Source organism: Marmota monax, unplaced genomic scaffold, assembly GCF_021218885.2.
Source record: "Marmota monax isolate L192 unplaced genomic scaffold, Marmota_monax_Labrador192_F-V1.1 WCK01_AAM20220418_F8-fsc00002, whole genome shotgun sequence".
NCBI lineage: Eukaryota > Metazoa > Chordata > Mammalia > Rodentia > Sciuridae > Marmota > Marmota monax.
In genome coordinates, this window is record NW_026693571.1 from 14,680,443 (window position 1) to 14,694,518 (window position 14,076).

At 33.1% G+C, this 14,076-nt stretch overlaps 1 protein-coding gene across 2 annotated transcripts in view; it reads left to right on the forward strand.

The window, feature by feature from the left end:
- Positions 1–14,076, forward strand: part of Cenpe (centromere protein E) — a 79,566-nt gene that overhangs the window by 41,312 nt on the left and 24,178 nt on the right. For both annotated transcript variants that reach the window (XM_046459178.2, XM_046459179.2), the window contains 9 exons: positions 2,872–3,075; positions 4,310–4,468; positions 5,726–5,884; positions 6,066–6,347; positions 7,750–7,986; positions 8,580–8,738; positions 10,682–10,786; positions 11,469–11,687; positions 13,599–13,796. In XM_046459178.2, the coding sequence (XP_046315134.1) occupies positions 2,872–3,075; positions 4,310–4,468; positions 5,726–5,884; positions 6,066–6,347; positions 7,750–7,986; positions 8,580–8,738; positions 10,682–10,786; positions 11,469–11,687; positions 13,599–13,796 (1,722 nt within the window). The remainder of the gene's footprint in view (positions 1–2,871; positions 3,076–4,309; positions 4,469–5,725; positions 5,885–6,065; positions 6,348–7,749; positions 7,987–8,579; positions 8,739–10,681; positions 10,787–11,468; positions 11,688–13,598; positions 13,797–14,076) is intronic.

The window sequence follows — 14,076 nt, forward strand, 5'->3', positions numbered from 1 at the left end:
AATTACATATGTAGGGCTCACATAGGGCAGTATAAAATGATCAAGAGCAAAATCAGCAGCCATTAGAAGGAAAGGGGAACAAAGTCAGATAATTTCCAAAATCAAATATTTTTTTTCCAATAAAATAATATTTTATTTTATTTACTTTATTTATTTTTTATTGGTTGTTGAAAACATTACAATGCTCTTAACATATTTTATACATTTGATTCAAGTGGGTTATGAACTCCCATTTTTACCATGTGTATAGATTGCAGGATCACATTGGTTACACATCCAAGTTTATACATACTGCCATCCTAGTGTCGTATTTTGCTGCCTTTCCTATCCCCTTCCTATCCTCCCTCTCCTCCCCTCCCCTCCCATCTTCTCTCTCTACCCCATCTACTGTAATTCATTTCTCTCCCTTCCCCTTCTCAGACTATTCCCCAAAGACCTAAAAAGAGCGTACTATAGGGATACAGCTACATGGATGTTCATAGCAGCACAATTCACAATAGCTAGACTGTGGAACCAACCTAGATGCCCTTCAATAGATGAATGGATAAAAAAAAAAAATGTGGCATTTATACACAATGGAATATTACTCAGCACTAAAAAATAACAAAATCATGGCATTTGCAGGAAAATGGATAGCATTAGAGCAGATTATGCTAAGTGAAACTAGCCAATCCCTAAAAAAAAAAAAAAATGCTGAATGTCTTCTTTGATATAAGGAGGGCAACTCAAAACAGAGCAGGGAGGAAGAGCATGAGAAGAAGATTACCATTAAACAGGGACGAGAGGTGGGAGGGAAAGGGAGAGAGAAGGGGAATTGCATGGAAATGGAAGGATACCCTGATTGTTATACAAAATTACATATAAGAGGATGTGAGGGGAAAGGGGGAAAAAAAAGCAACCAAAATATTAACTACTGCAGTCTTCAAGTGTTCTATGTAAAAGTTCTTATTTCAACCACTATTCTATTCTCTAAGGAGATTTTTAATTTTGATGTACTCAAATGTATCTATTTTTACTTTTGCTTCCTGTGCTTTATGGTATCATGTTCATGTTGGAATTAACAATATAATAATGAATGAGTCTGGGGATTCCCAGGGGCACTCTGTTTACCTGGGAACCAGAAGGCTCCTGTGATAGGTCTATCCTAAATCCACTTAAAGGAATCATTTTCAATCCTGTTTGTGTCTCTTTCTGGAAATCTAATTTTCTTTAGTTGATCTCAATAGAAATTTTAAATTTTGGAATTAGTGAACTTCATCTCATATAAATGACATTTTTTTTTTAATAATTAGGGCTATTAGATTGTACTTATAACCAACTGGAGTAGCTGAAATACTTTCTAGAGTGAGTTCAGATTTGAAATGTACTTTGAGTATCATTACAAAAGACTATTTCAGTCTGCTTTGTATTCTTTTACAGACCATATCCATATGAATTAAACGTACCAGCTATGTGATTAGAGATATTATAGAAACTTGTAGAGTGTGGTCAATATGAAGCTGAATGGTTCCCTAATTTCATACAACAATTGTAGTGTCAGTCTTTGTTTTGTTTTCCTTTACCAAAAAGTTCATACATTAGGTTACATTTGGTTATGACTTATTTATGCATTAATAAATTATTATAACATGCAGAATGTAAAAACACATTGAGAAAAGATGTATCACGCTTTTACAAAAAGAAATGAGCTTCTATCAAAATTTTGTTCTCTGCTTATAATAAAACTTATGATTTTTGTAAGTAAACAGTTCTGAAAAATGAAGCTTTACTAGAAGTAAGAGCTAGAGATGACTCAGATGGGGAAAATAAAGGGACTAAGTTTAAAGTTGCTTCTTCCTTCTTTAGAAGAAAAAATACTTCTAGTGTGAAAGTTATGCAATATTTATGGAAGATATATAGAAAGGAAAGGGATTTGTCTTTTAATTTTATAATTGGTTTGAAGTAAGTGAATATACATAAAGTCAGGTTAAAATATCATACATGAAAATAATTATAATATTTATAGTTGTCCAGATAGTTCTCATCAGTGAACAGGTCAAAATTCACAAGCTCTGGAGCTAGACCCTTGAGTCTGGCTATTCCTCTCTTTGTATCACCTTGAGTAAGTGACTTTACCCCTCTATAATCCAACTGTCTCATCAGTCAAATGCAGATATTAATAATATCTACCTCAAAGTTGTAGTAAAAGTTAAACGTGTTAAAATATGAGAGCAATGCCTGGTACATAATAAAACATGATAGTTAGGTGTTTGTTTAATATTAAAGTGATTGTTATTGACTACTTAAGAAATTCTTCTTTAAAACTGTGGTATATAGGAGCTGGGTTTGTGGCCCAGTGGTAGAGCACTCGCCTACCATGTGCAAGGCTCTGGGTTCAATCCTCAGCACAACGTAAAAATAAATAAATAAAATAAAGGTTTAAAAAAACTGTGGTATATATACACAATGTAATACTATTCAACCTTAAAGAAAAATGAAATTATGGCATTTGCTGCTAAATGGATGGAACTGGAGAATATTATGCTAAGCCAAATAAGTCAATCCAAAGAACCAAGAGCCAAATGTTTTCTCTGATATGTGGATGCTAATTCACAGTGGGGAGAGGAGGGGGATAGAGATATTTTGGACTAGAAAGAGGGGAGTGAAGGAAGGGGAAGAGGCATTGGGATAAGAATGATAATAGAATGAATGGGGCATTAGTACCCTAAGTGCATATATGATTACACGACCTGTGTAACTACATTATGTACAACCAGACAAATGAGAAATTATGTTCCATCTATGTATGATTTGTCAAAATACATTCTACTGTCATGTATAACTAATTAGAACAAATTTAAAAAAATCTTCTTTAATGTATTTCTATTTTAGGTAGGAGACATAAATAAGAAACAGAATTTGGAAGCTAAAACAAGCCAGGCATTAATTGGAGACCTTAAGGATAGTGGTGTGACTGAGCAACAGAAAATGATCTGTTCTTTAATACAGGAGAAAAATGAACTCCAACAAATGTTGGAAAGTATTACAGCAGAAAAGGAACAACTAAAGACTGACCTAAAGGAAAATATTGAAATGGTAAGATTTAGCACTATAAACTTGGTGATAGCATTTTTGTCTTTGTTTTAGATTTTTATCAATTTTATTGAGATATATTCTACAAGCGCTATATGTATCTCGTGGAAGTATACAGTTCGGTTACTTTTGACAAATGTTTCTGCCTGTGTACTCACTAAATGGAGTTGCTAAGACATAGGGAAATGTATATTACCTTGATTAGAATTTGCTAGACTGATTTCCAAATGAGTTTTACCATTTTACATTCATATCAGCAAATTGAGAAAATTCTGGTGGTTCCACATCCTTCCTCACCAACACTTCGTATTTACTGGTGCTTTTAATTTTAGCCACTCTAATGAATATATGTCGTGTTGTTTTGATTTGCCTTTCCCTAATGACTAAAGATGCTGAACACTTTTTCATATACTAACTGGCTTTTAGATGTCTTCTATAATTTATCTATCTCTCAATACAGTGTTACAGGTTTTTATTCTACAATCCTTTTACTTATTTTATTAAATTTGATCCTAAGTATTTCTCTTACTGTTGTAATTTTTTACCTTTATTTTTAATTGTTGGCATTTGCCAATATCTTCACACCTCCTTTAGTTTTTGTATCTTTGTTTGGAGGAAGTATAATCTGTACAGGTTGAATTGATAAATGGAGAAATTCTCTATAGATCACAGTAGGGATCTGTGTTTTCTAATTTTTCACGTTTCTTGGAAAAGTCTGCTCTGTCCAAATTGCTAAATGTAAATATGCATAAATTAAATAAACAAAAATTACATTCTAACTCTGGCATGTTGTTTTGTGGTCTTGATACATGAGAATGCCAACTGTGCAAGCTTCATGACAAGTTAGCCCTCATAGTGCTACAAAGGGCAGCTACCATTTTGAGTTTGCTGATGATAGTGCTCAAAACCAAAGCTAATGCTTCATGTGAGAAACTCAGTCAGTGAACACTTAGCAGTCTTTTTGAGTTTAGGCACAGAAAATGAGCTAAACTTTCTTGATTGGATGGTAAATCCAATTCTAATTCTCATAGGAATATAAACTGAGCAATAATAATTGAACATAAAAAGCAGATTCTCTATGATTAAAGATTCACTTTCTTTTAAATTCATTTTTACTATATAGTTTCACTATATAGTTTCTTCATTTATAGGCTGCGGTAAATGCCGATTTTTACCTGGTTTCATAAATGTAAGCTAATATTATTTGTTTTAATCCCAACTTCTTGTTTTATTCTAGACCATTAAAAACCAGGAAGAATTAAGAATTCTTGAAGATGAACTTAAAAAGCAACAAGAGATAGTTGTACAAGAAAAGAACCACGTCATGAAGAAAGACAAAGAGCTTTCTAAGACCTGTGAGAGACTGGCAGAAGTTGAAGAAAAGCTAAAGGAAAAGGTAAATTTTTTTTAAGTTATCTTCCTGGCCATTTTTCTTGATTAAACAATTTTGATAATAGTTTTTGATTCCCATAGCCTAAATGCAAGAATAGCACATTATATTTGCAAAAGAACAGATCTTCATTCCGGTATTTTGAAGTTTCAATTCACAGAATCCTAACTAACATTTTTTGTGAGGTTACATTATTCCAGAGTCTTTAGGTGAGAAGGGACCTTGATCTTTTAAACTAATCATCTGATGTAGTCATCAGTCAAATACTTGTTGAACAGTATATGGGCCAGGCATCATCCTGGGCACTTAAGAGACATTAGTCAACAAAGCAAAAATCCTCCCCATATGAAGATGTATTTGTTGGTCTTTAAAATGAAAGGCTTAATACTATCACCATCACTAAGACGTTTGTAGTTTCCCAAATCACTCCTTAAATCACTCCTTTCGTGGAGGTAGGATGGTGCAATGCATGTATAAAACCCAAGACTCCTGTAACAACCATACTGCCCAAGTGATTCTGAAATACAACCACAGAGGTCTATTTAAGCTAAGAGCAGTGCCACTTGCATTATAGATAATATGCTGTGGTTTCTGTTGTTCTTCTGTGTAGTATTTTTTTCCTAAGCTATATTTTCTTTTAAGCCAAATCCCTTTCCCTTTCCTTATCTCATCTGATTGAATTTGCTAAAACCTTGTGTCTATTTTACTCCTCCTAAGGAAGTGAAGTCAACAGCCTTGGAAGTTAATGCCTCTGAATTTGTTTTAGGCCTCTCCTTCTTACTTAAAATTGAAAATAAGGTGCTGGGGTTGTGATTCAGTGGCTTGCCTAGCATGGTGAGGTACTGGGTTTGATTCTCAGCACCACATATAAATAAATAAATAAAATAAAAGTCCATTGAGAGCTACAAATTTTAAAAGTTTTTTAAGATAAAGGAGAATTATTTATTTGGTGCCTATATTTAAATGCTTATCTATGCCTTTCAACTTTATTTTTACATTTTTACTTTATCATCTTGATCAGCCTATATCAGTTTCCTAGGGATGGTATATCAAATTACCATAACCTTGGTGGCTTACAGCAACAGAAATTTATTCTGTTGTAGAATATATCCAGAGCAAGTGTTGACATTCTGAAGTGGCTTAAAGGGTGAAGACTGGGAAGCCTTATAAAGGTTAAGGAGGACTTTTACTTCTTGCCTTCTATCTTACTATAGCATTTTAATTGTGTTACTCTCGATATTTTTTCTTCCTCTAATAATAAAGGACTTAGAGAAACAAGAGGAACTAAGAATTGCTCACATGGATCTGAAAGAGCACCAAGAAACTATTGATAAACTCCAAAGAACTGTTTCTGAAAAAATTGATGAAATATCAAATATGCAAATGAACTTAGAAAATGCAAATGCTGCCATAAAAGCACAGGTATTTTCTTTTAAGTTGTTATTTGAGTAACTAGGAGTTCAAATCAGGTCTTTTGTATAATGAAACGGGACATGAATTAGCCTAAAATTGAAGACAAGATTTATCTACTCAACTTTGAAGCTATTATTTGGGTTTTTATTTATATCTTCAATATCCTAACTTATTGCATGTTTATCTCAAGATCCAAGAACTTCGGGAGAAAGAACATCAACTTCTTAAAGTAAAAAATGACGTGAAGGAAAATATGTATGAAACAGAGCAACTGAAGAAACAACTGGAAGTTCAGAACTCAACTCTGGAGAGTTTAGAATTAGAGAAGTTAATGTTGACTCAGAAAATAAATGAGAGCCTTGAAAAACTGAAATTTTTTACTGAGGAAAATGATGGCCTAAGAATTGTGGAGGAAACTCTCAAAATGGAACGAGACAAGCTGAGGGAAAGCCTTAGAGAAACAGAAGCAAAAGTAAATTACACTCATTCTTCTTGCTAGCAAATAAATGTTTTCTTAGAGCAATGAACCTTCTTTGAAACAAGTGATATTGTTGGCAAGAGCGACATGATAATCTTTTAAGCAGATAATTTAATATTCTTTTTCTTAAAAACTTTAAGTTATATAACCAGCATTTTCTTCATAGATTTTATCCTACATGTATACTGACTCAATTACTTAAATAAATATATACACACAAACATACATACATATGTACACCACAAAGTTGTTCATTGTAGTAGTTTGTAATAAAAATGGGAAACAATTTAAATGTTCCTCCCAAGGAAACTGGGTAAATCTGAGCCATATATCAAAATCCTGTTCAGCCCTACAAAAAGTGAAACAGATTTTGACATCCTATTTGGAAGTCCAAGATAACCCTGAAGTGGAGGAATCCAGCTGTTAAATAGTTATGTGTAGTGTGTTTACTTCTAAAAGAGGAGTAGAGTGTGGAGAATAAGGACAGTAAGAGAAAGTCTTTAACTTTTGTAACAACAATGTAAATTAAGAAGTAAATGCAATATTATTTTTACTAAGAAAATATATCACTTCACTAAAAAAAGTAGTTAACATTAAGATATGACCTTGTTCTTAAAAGGATCTGAAAAAGCAAGAAGAACTAAGAATTGCTCACATGGATCTGAATGAGCACCAAGAAACTATTAATAAACTCAGGAATTATTTCTGAAAAGACAGATGAAATGGAAAATATGAAAATAGATTTAGAAAATTCAAATGCCAGATTATAAGAAAAGATATTTTGCAGGGGTTTTTGATTGAATATCTGATTTGTTGTGTTTGAAATCTTCAGAATATGAGATGGATTGGCCACATTCAGAAACAGCTTGTCAGTATTTACTAAATGCCATAAGACCCAGTATTTCCACTCCCTGGTTATGTACCTAATAGAAAAGACTAAATAACATCTCTAAAAAGACATTTACAAGAATGTCTGTAGCAGCTTTATCCAAAATGGTGGGAAACTTGAAAACAAATACCTATCATCAGGAGAATACACTGTCTTAGGAAGGTTCAAAAGTAGGTAAAACTGATCAAGTATGATAAAGATCCCAATAGCAATTACCTCTAGGGAAGGGGTTCACAGGCACTTTAGGGAATGCCAGAAATATTCTCTGACTTGATATGGATTGTAGTTTTATAGGTGTATGCATGTGTCAAGAATAAATGGAACTACAAACATGATTATAGAATACATTTTGTATATTGTACCTCAAAAGAAAATTAATTTTGTGTGGGTTTATGCAGGGTGTTAATGATTATAAAAAGGGGGGCTATAGTCTTAATTAACTTAGAGACTATTCCTTGTCCTTCCCTAAAAATCTGTAACCTAACATTATATTATGATTATCTTAAGATTCAAAAGCTTAAGGGAAATGAACAGAAACTTTTTAAATTAAAAGAAGATGTCAGTGAGATACAGAAACAACTCAAGGATCAAGGTTTAACTCTGGGTAATTTGGCTCAGAATCTTCAAGATAACTTCGAAGAAATGAAATCTGTAATGAAAGAGAGAGATAAGATAAGATCAGAGGAGATGCTCAAGCTGGAGAGAGACCAACTCAAGGAAAACTTGCAGGATACCATTGCTAAAGTGAGTTGTGCACATTCTTCATGTCCAGTAAGCATATTCTTAAGGCAGAACCTCCCTTCTTTGAAAATAGATGATACTGTTGGTGAGAAGGTTATAATCTTTTAACTTTTTGAAAATTTATCATTATAAACATTGATATAGTAATTCCACTTATATAGATTTATCATACCAACATATTCACACATTGGAATAAAAATATAACAGCATTCACTGCAGCATGGTTTGGGATGATCAAAATCTAAAGGCAATTCAAGTGTTCACCCATAAGGCACTGGCCGAGGGGTTCGTCTGTATAATGAAATACTAAGCCTAGGAAAGAGCACCTTTTGTGTGATACTGATTAGAAAGTATGTTATACTGTTTGGATAATAGGAAAGGAGGAAAGCAAGTGCTACAGGTCAGCAAGGAACAGGACTAAGGTGAGGGAGGTTAGAGACAGGAATTTGTACCTTAAATCTTTCTGTATACTTCGAATTTGGGGGATGGCAGATTGGTTGTTTTTAACTAAGTATGCATTTTTTCAAATTTCATTTAATGATTAAGAAAAGATAACGTTTCTTTATGTCATCACATTTCTCTTTTTTCTAATAAAGGATCTGGAGACACAACAGGAACTAAAACTTATTCATATGCATTTGAAAGAACAACAACAAACTATTGAGAAATTCAGAGAGAAAGTTTCAGGAAAGACAACTCAAATTATAAATATTCAAAAAGATTTAGATAAATCAAAAGATGAATTACAGAAAAAGGTATGTTTTTTGTGGGGTTTTTTTGGAAGTAACTGTATCCAGAATTACTTGAGAAATGAGAAAATATATAGATATATTGAGCATCCCTAATCCAAAAATCTGAAATCCAGAATGCTCTGAAATCTATACTTTGAGCACTGATGTAAGCCTCAAAGTTTTCAGATTTTGAATTTTCAAATTAGGGATTCTCAACTGGTAGCAACTATGTAAATATTTCAAAATCAGAAACACTTCAGATGAGGGATACTTAACTTGTATAAATGTACAAATATAACAAGTAGATGCTATTTTCCTTCCATGAAGGAATTCTGTTTGCATTCTAACTTATTTTGTAATTATCTCAAGATCCAAGAACTTCAGGAAAAAGAGCTTCAACTTCTTAAAATGAATAAAGATGTCAATAAAAGTGATAAAAAAATGAATGAAATGGAACATTTGAAGAGGCAAATTGAGGCCCAAAATGTATCTGTGAAAACTGTGGATATGGATAACTTGTGCTCTACTAAGAAACTTCATGAAAATCTTGAAGAAATAAGAACTGTAGCTAAGGAAAGCAATGAGCTAAGGAGGAAAAAGGAGTGTCTCAAAATGGAAAGAGACCAGTTCAGAGAAATCATAAGAAAAATGATAGCTAGAGTGAGTTCTAGTAACTGTAAGAATCAAGCTTTATAAAGGGGTACCAATATGGGTGTTTTTTCCTTAGAAATTTCTTAATTTTGATACTGGGGATTGAACTTAGAGGCACTAGACCACTGAGCCACATCCCCAGCCCTATTTTGTATTTTGAGACAGGGTCTCATGGAGTTGTTCAGTGCCTCACTGAGGTGCTGAGGCTGGCTTTGAACTCACAATCCTCTTGCCTCAGCCTTCCCAGCTGCTGGGATTATAGGCGTGTGCCACGGTGCCTGGCCTTTTCTTAGAATTTTCTTTGAATACTAAAGATAGTGGGAAAACTTACTATAATTTTCATATCAGTAGGAAACACATTTTTAAAAGAGGCCAAATTGTTTTTCAGAAAACATCACTTTTGATTTTTAAGAAAAAGTTTGTTAAAGCAAAATATTCTTAGTAATATAATTTCTAAAGTTTTGTTTAATAAAAAATATTATTCTAAATAGAAAAAATATTTGAAGGGTTAGATTTGTAAAAGATTAAATATTCCACTTCTCTACCTCTTAATAGGGATCTAGAAATGGTCCATAACTGCTGGTTAGAAGGAAAAAAGAGAAGATGAATATTACAAAGTTTTTCTAGTATGATTATTTGTAGATATTCATATATATTATATAATTAAAAGCCCAACTGAATGCTTTACAAAATAAAGTAGAAAAAATATCATTTGGAATCTCAGCAGAAATATCAGATGCTTAGGAATCGTCTATATATGAGCCATAACTAAATTTATATAATTTTAATTCGTTAGACAAATACTTATTCAACAGATACTCATGCTTCTGGGTACTGTAATGATAACAATAAACAAGTAGGCAAAAAATAATTTTTTGTTTTGTACTTTTTAATGAGAAATGTGGAATGTAAACAAGATCTGAATTTTCAGTTCCCAGTTACGAGAAAGAATATGTGAATAGGGTTTGCGACACAAGGTGGACAGTGGTTTTCCTAGTATGTTTAGTTGGCAGCAATAATTTTAAATACAGAGATTCAGTTTAAGGAACCAAAAGAAATTCTAAAACCTCATTTTCAACTATGAATAACAAATCCCATCTCCAAATAATATATGGTTCTCCCACTTTTTTTCCTAATGAGTTCAGGTCACTCACTAAAGATTTAGTTCCATTCATTTGATGGATATTTAACATTGTTTTTTTGAGTTACAAGTGTAATGTTTAATTCCATTATTAAAACTTAATATAGAAATTTAATAAAGTATATGATTATACATTATATGTGAATAGTTATGTCTGATTGTTTCTTTGTACAAGGATCATCAGAATCACAAAGAGGTCATAAAATATGAAAGAAGTTCACTATGTGATGGAGAAGAGCACCATACAGAAAACCTGAGAGAAAAGTGCTTCAGGATAAAAGTAAGTGTTCTCTACACATGCATGTCGGTACTCTTCCAAAGGCTTCCTGAAGCCTAAGATGGAATTTAGATACTTGTGTGGGATGAGTAGGTAATGCCTGGTCCTTTTCTAAAATTATAACCTAGTATAGGTATGCATGTGTATACCCACCTATGTACATATATAAACAAAACAATCGGAGTTTGTGGTTTTTTAAGGCCTCGAGTGTATACGTGAAAGAGGCCAAGGATTAAATTGTGCAGGTGTTTGAGACAAGGACGATGTAGACGGAGGGAATAATGAACAAAGCTCCTGAGGCAGCCAGCCTGTCTGGTGGGTTCTAGGAGCACCAAGAATGAGGAAAGCTAGTGAGAAGTAAGGTCAGAATTGATGGGGTTTGAGTTCATTCAAATTTCTCTTCAGACTTTCCCAGTACTCGTTCAAATCATGAATATTCAAAAGACTAAATGAGAATGCATCAAAATTAAAACAATGGTTATTTCTGGGTTTGTTATATTGGCCAACTTCTAAAAAATTTTCACTATAATCATATATTATTTCTATAATCCCAAATCAATAATGTTTCCGTTTGTTTAAATGTCTTGATTTCTTTCTTTCTTGTAGAAAGTGTTAAAATATAAGTATTCTTACAGCTTTACCAGTGGAACTATTTGTTGTTAAATCAAATGAATTTTAATTTCAGGAGCTGCTGCAGAGATACTCAGAGATGGATAATCATTATGAGTACTTGAATAAATTGTCTTTTGACTTAGAGAAGGAAATTGAAACCCAAAAAGATCTTTCAATTAGAGTAAAAGCAAACCTCTCACTTCCATACCCACAAACAAAACAGATTCAAAAACTTTTTGCTGCAAACCAGAGATGTTCCATGGAATTCCATAGAGTCATAAAGAAACTAAAGGTACCAGTATCTTATTAATACTACTCTAAATTTCAGTTACAAATTTTAATGTACTTAAGTACTGTTTTAGGAGTTGGCATATTTGCTATTTAGTATACTTATTAAATTTAATATTGTATAGGTCTGAGAACAGTAAGTTTAGGATTTTTAGTGTTTCTAGTATCTACTCATTCAATAAAAACTGAGCTTTGAGGGAAAAAAAAATGAGCTTTGCCTATGTGCCTAGATACTATCGAGGTACTCAGAAGACAGATGAGTCATATCAAAGATCTCTTAATCTGGTAAGGCAGACATATAAAAAGGTAATGAGTGCAGTGATAGAGGTATATACAGGTTGTATGACATGCCACATGTAAGAATTTACAGAAGATTAGACTATAGTCGAAGCCAAATTCAAGCAATAAAGTTTGGAGTTTGTTTTGTAGAAGACAGACAGCCAAAAGGCAGTTAAAGTAGCAGTAGTAACAGATGAGATTAACATTTAGGTACTTCATTGCAGAATAAAAAAGACATGAATTTGAGGGGGATAAGCTTAGAAGAAGAGAGAAATAAGGGGCAATTACAATGGTCCAGATGAGATAATATGTGTTACTATACTACTAGGGAAAGTTAAATAGGGACTGAGAAGAGATTGAAGAAGCATTTAGCAGCTTGAAATGGTATGTCCAGGTGATTTATAATGGAAATAGGGAGAGAAGTTTGGATGGAGTTCCAAGATTTGTGATTATCCATGTGTGTAAGATAGGATTAACTGAGAAAAGGAAGAGAATCAGGTATGTGATGCTGGAGAGATCAGGTGTTTAGTTTAGATGTTTCAAGGTTAGAATACCTATGAGACATCCAAGAAGAGAAACCATGTAGGCATTTAACTGTGAGTCTGAGGTTTGGCAGGATAAAAGTCAGGAGATTTGGGACTCATCAACATATAGGTGACAAGAAGTACAGAAAGGTCATCTAGAGAGCATTAAAAAATCACCTGGACATACCATTTCAAGCTGCTAAATGCTTCTTCAATCTCTTCTCAGAAGAATAAAAGCTTTGGAAGAAGACGAGAACCCAGAAAAAGATAAATGTCCAAAAGAGACAGTAATAAAAGGGTGTAACATGTATGTTCAGGTATGAAAAAATCAAAAATTCAGGAGAGAAGCAAACAAAAGTGCTGTCCCTCAAGTCAGTGGAGTGGAGCTCCTCAAAGATAAAGTGGCCAAGAGTGGCAGATACTTATGAAACAAAGGTGTCCCCTCAATTCAATGATAATAGATTTCTTGGTGACCATTGCCAGAGTAATTTTAGTCAAGCGGTTAGGGAAGACACCAGATTATGAGAGGTTAAGGAATTAACAAGTAGGTATCTTTCCTGCCTAGTTAGATGTCTGCCCCTTTACTTTCTGAAAATCCTTCCACAAATCTTGACAAACAGATATCTAGAACTTATTTGTATGACCCATGAATATATGGTATTGAAGCTTAAATGTCTAATGATTCTCAACAAGGAAATCTTGAGGCTTAAAAGACCTTTTTATTGGTTATCCAAGCAAGGTGGGCAGAAGAGGATTTACTTAGATGTTAACTGGGAATCCTTGGTGATTGGCAATTTAACTAACCAAAAAAGGGGCAACAGAAAAAGGATATATACATAAAGAGACCATGTAACATTCTAAATATTTAATTTGAGGTATTTATAAGACACCCTAAGTAGGAGGTCAAAAATATGGAAGTAGAGGTCTGGAAGTTACTCTCCCATGATTCTAAAAAGAGAAATTTGGAGATAGAAGATGGCTGCTCCCTTATTTACTTATCAGAGAATATAAATAAACAAGGTACACCTTCTCACCTCAGTCTCAAAGGTTTGAAACTTACTCTAAACATGAAAAAAATTCATTTTCTGATTTATTTCATTTTTTTCTACAAGTATGTGTTAAGCTATATTACAAAGATGAAAGAAGAACAACATGAATCCATCAATAAATTTGAAATAGCTTTTATTGATGAAGTGGAAAAGCAAAATGAACTCCAAATTAAAATACAACACCTTCAACAGGATTATGACATACCATCCAAAGAATTAAGGCACTCCAAACTGAACCAGAGTTTGGATCTACATATTGAGGTATAATTTATTTTAAATAGATTTAATTAGCCTTATTATCATGTAGGAAAGTACTTTTGCATGTGCTTAAAACTTTTATTTACCAGAAATTAAAAATAGGTTGAAGAATAATAACTAGCCAAACAAAGACTGCCAAATAATGGACTAGCCTCCTTTCAGACCTTCATAGGCACAGAAAAACAGATTTAACTTTAGTAAATGGGAATCCATGGAATCCTAGAATAAGTTTACAAATACCTTCTAAAACTTCTTACATCTGTTACTGGGGAATCAGAAACCC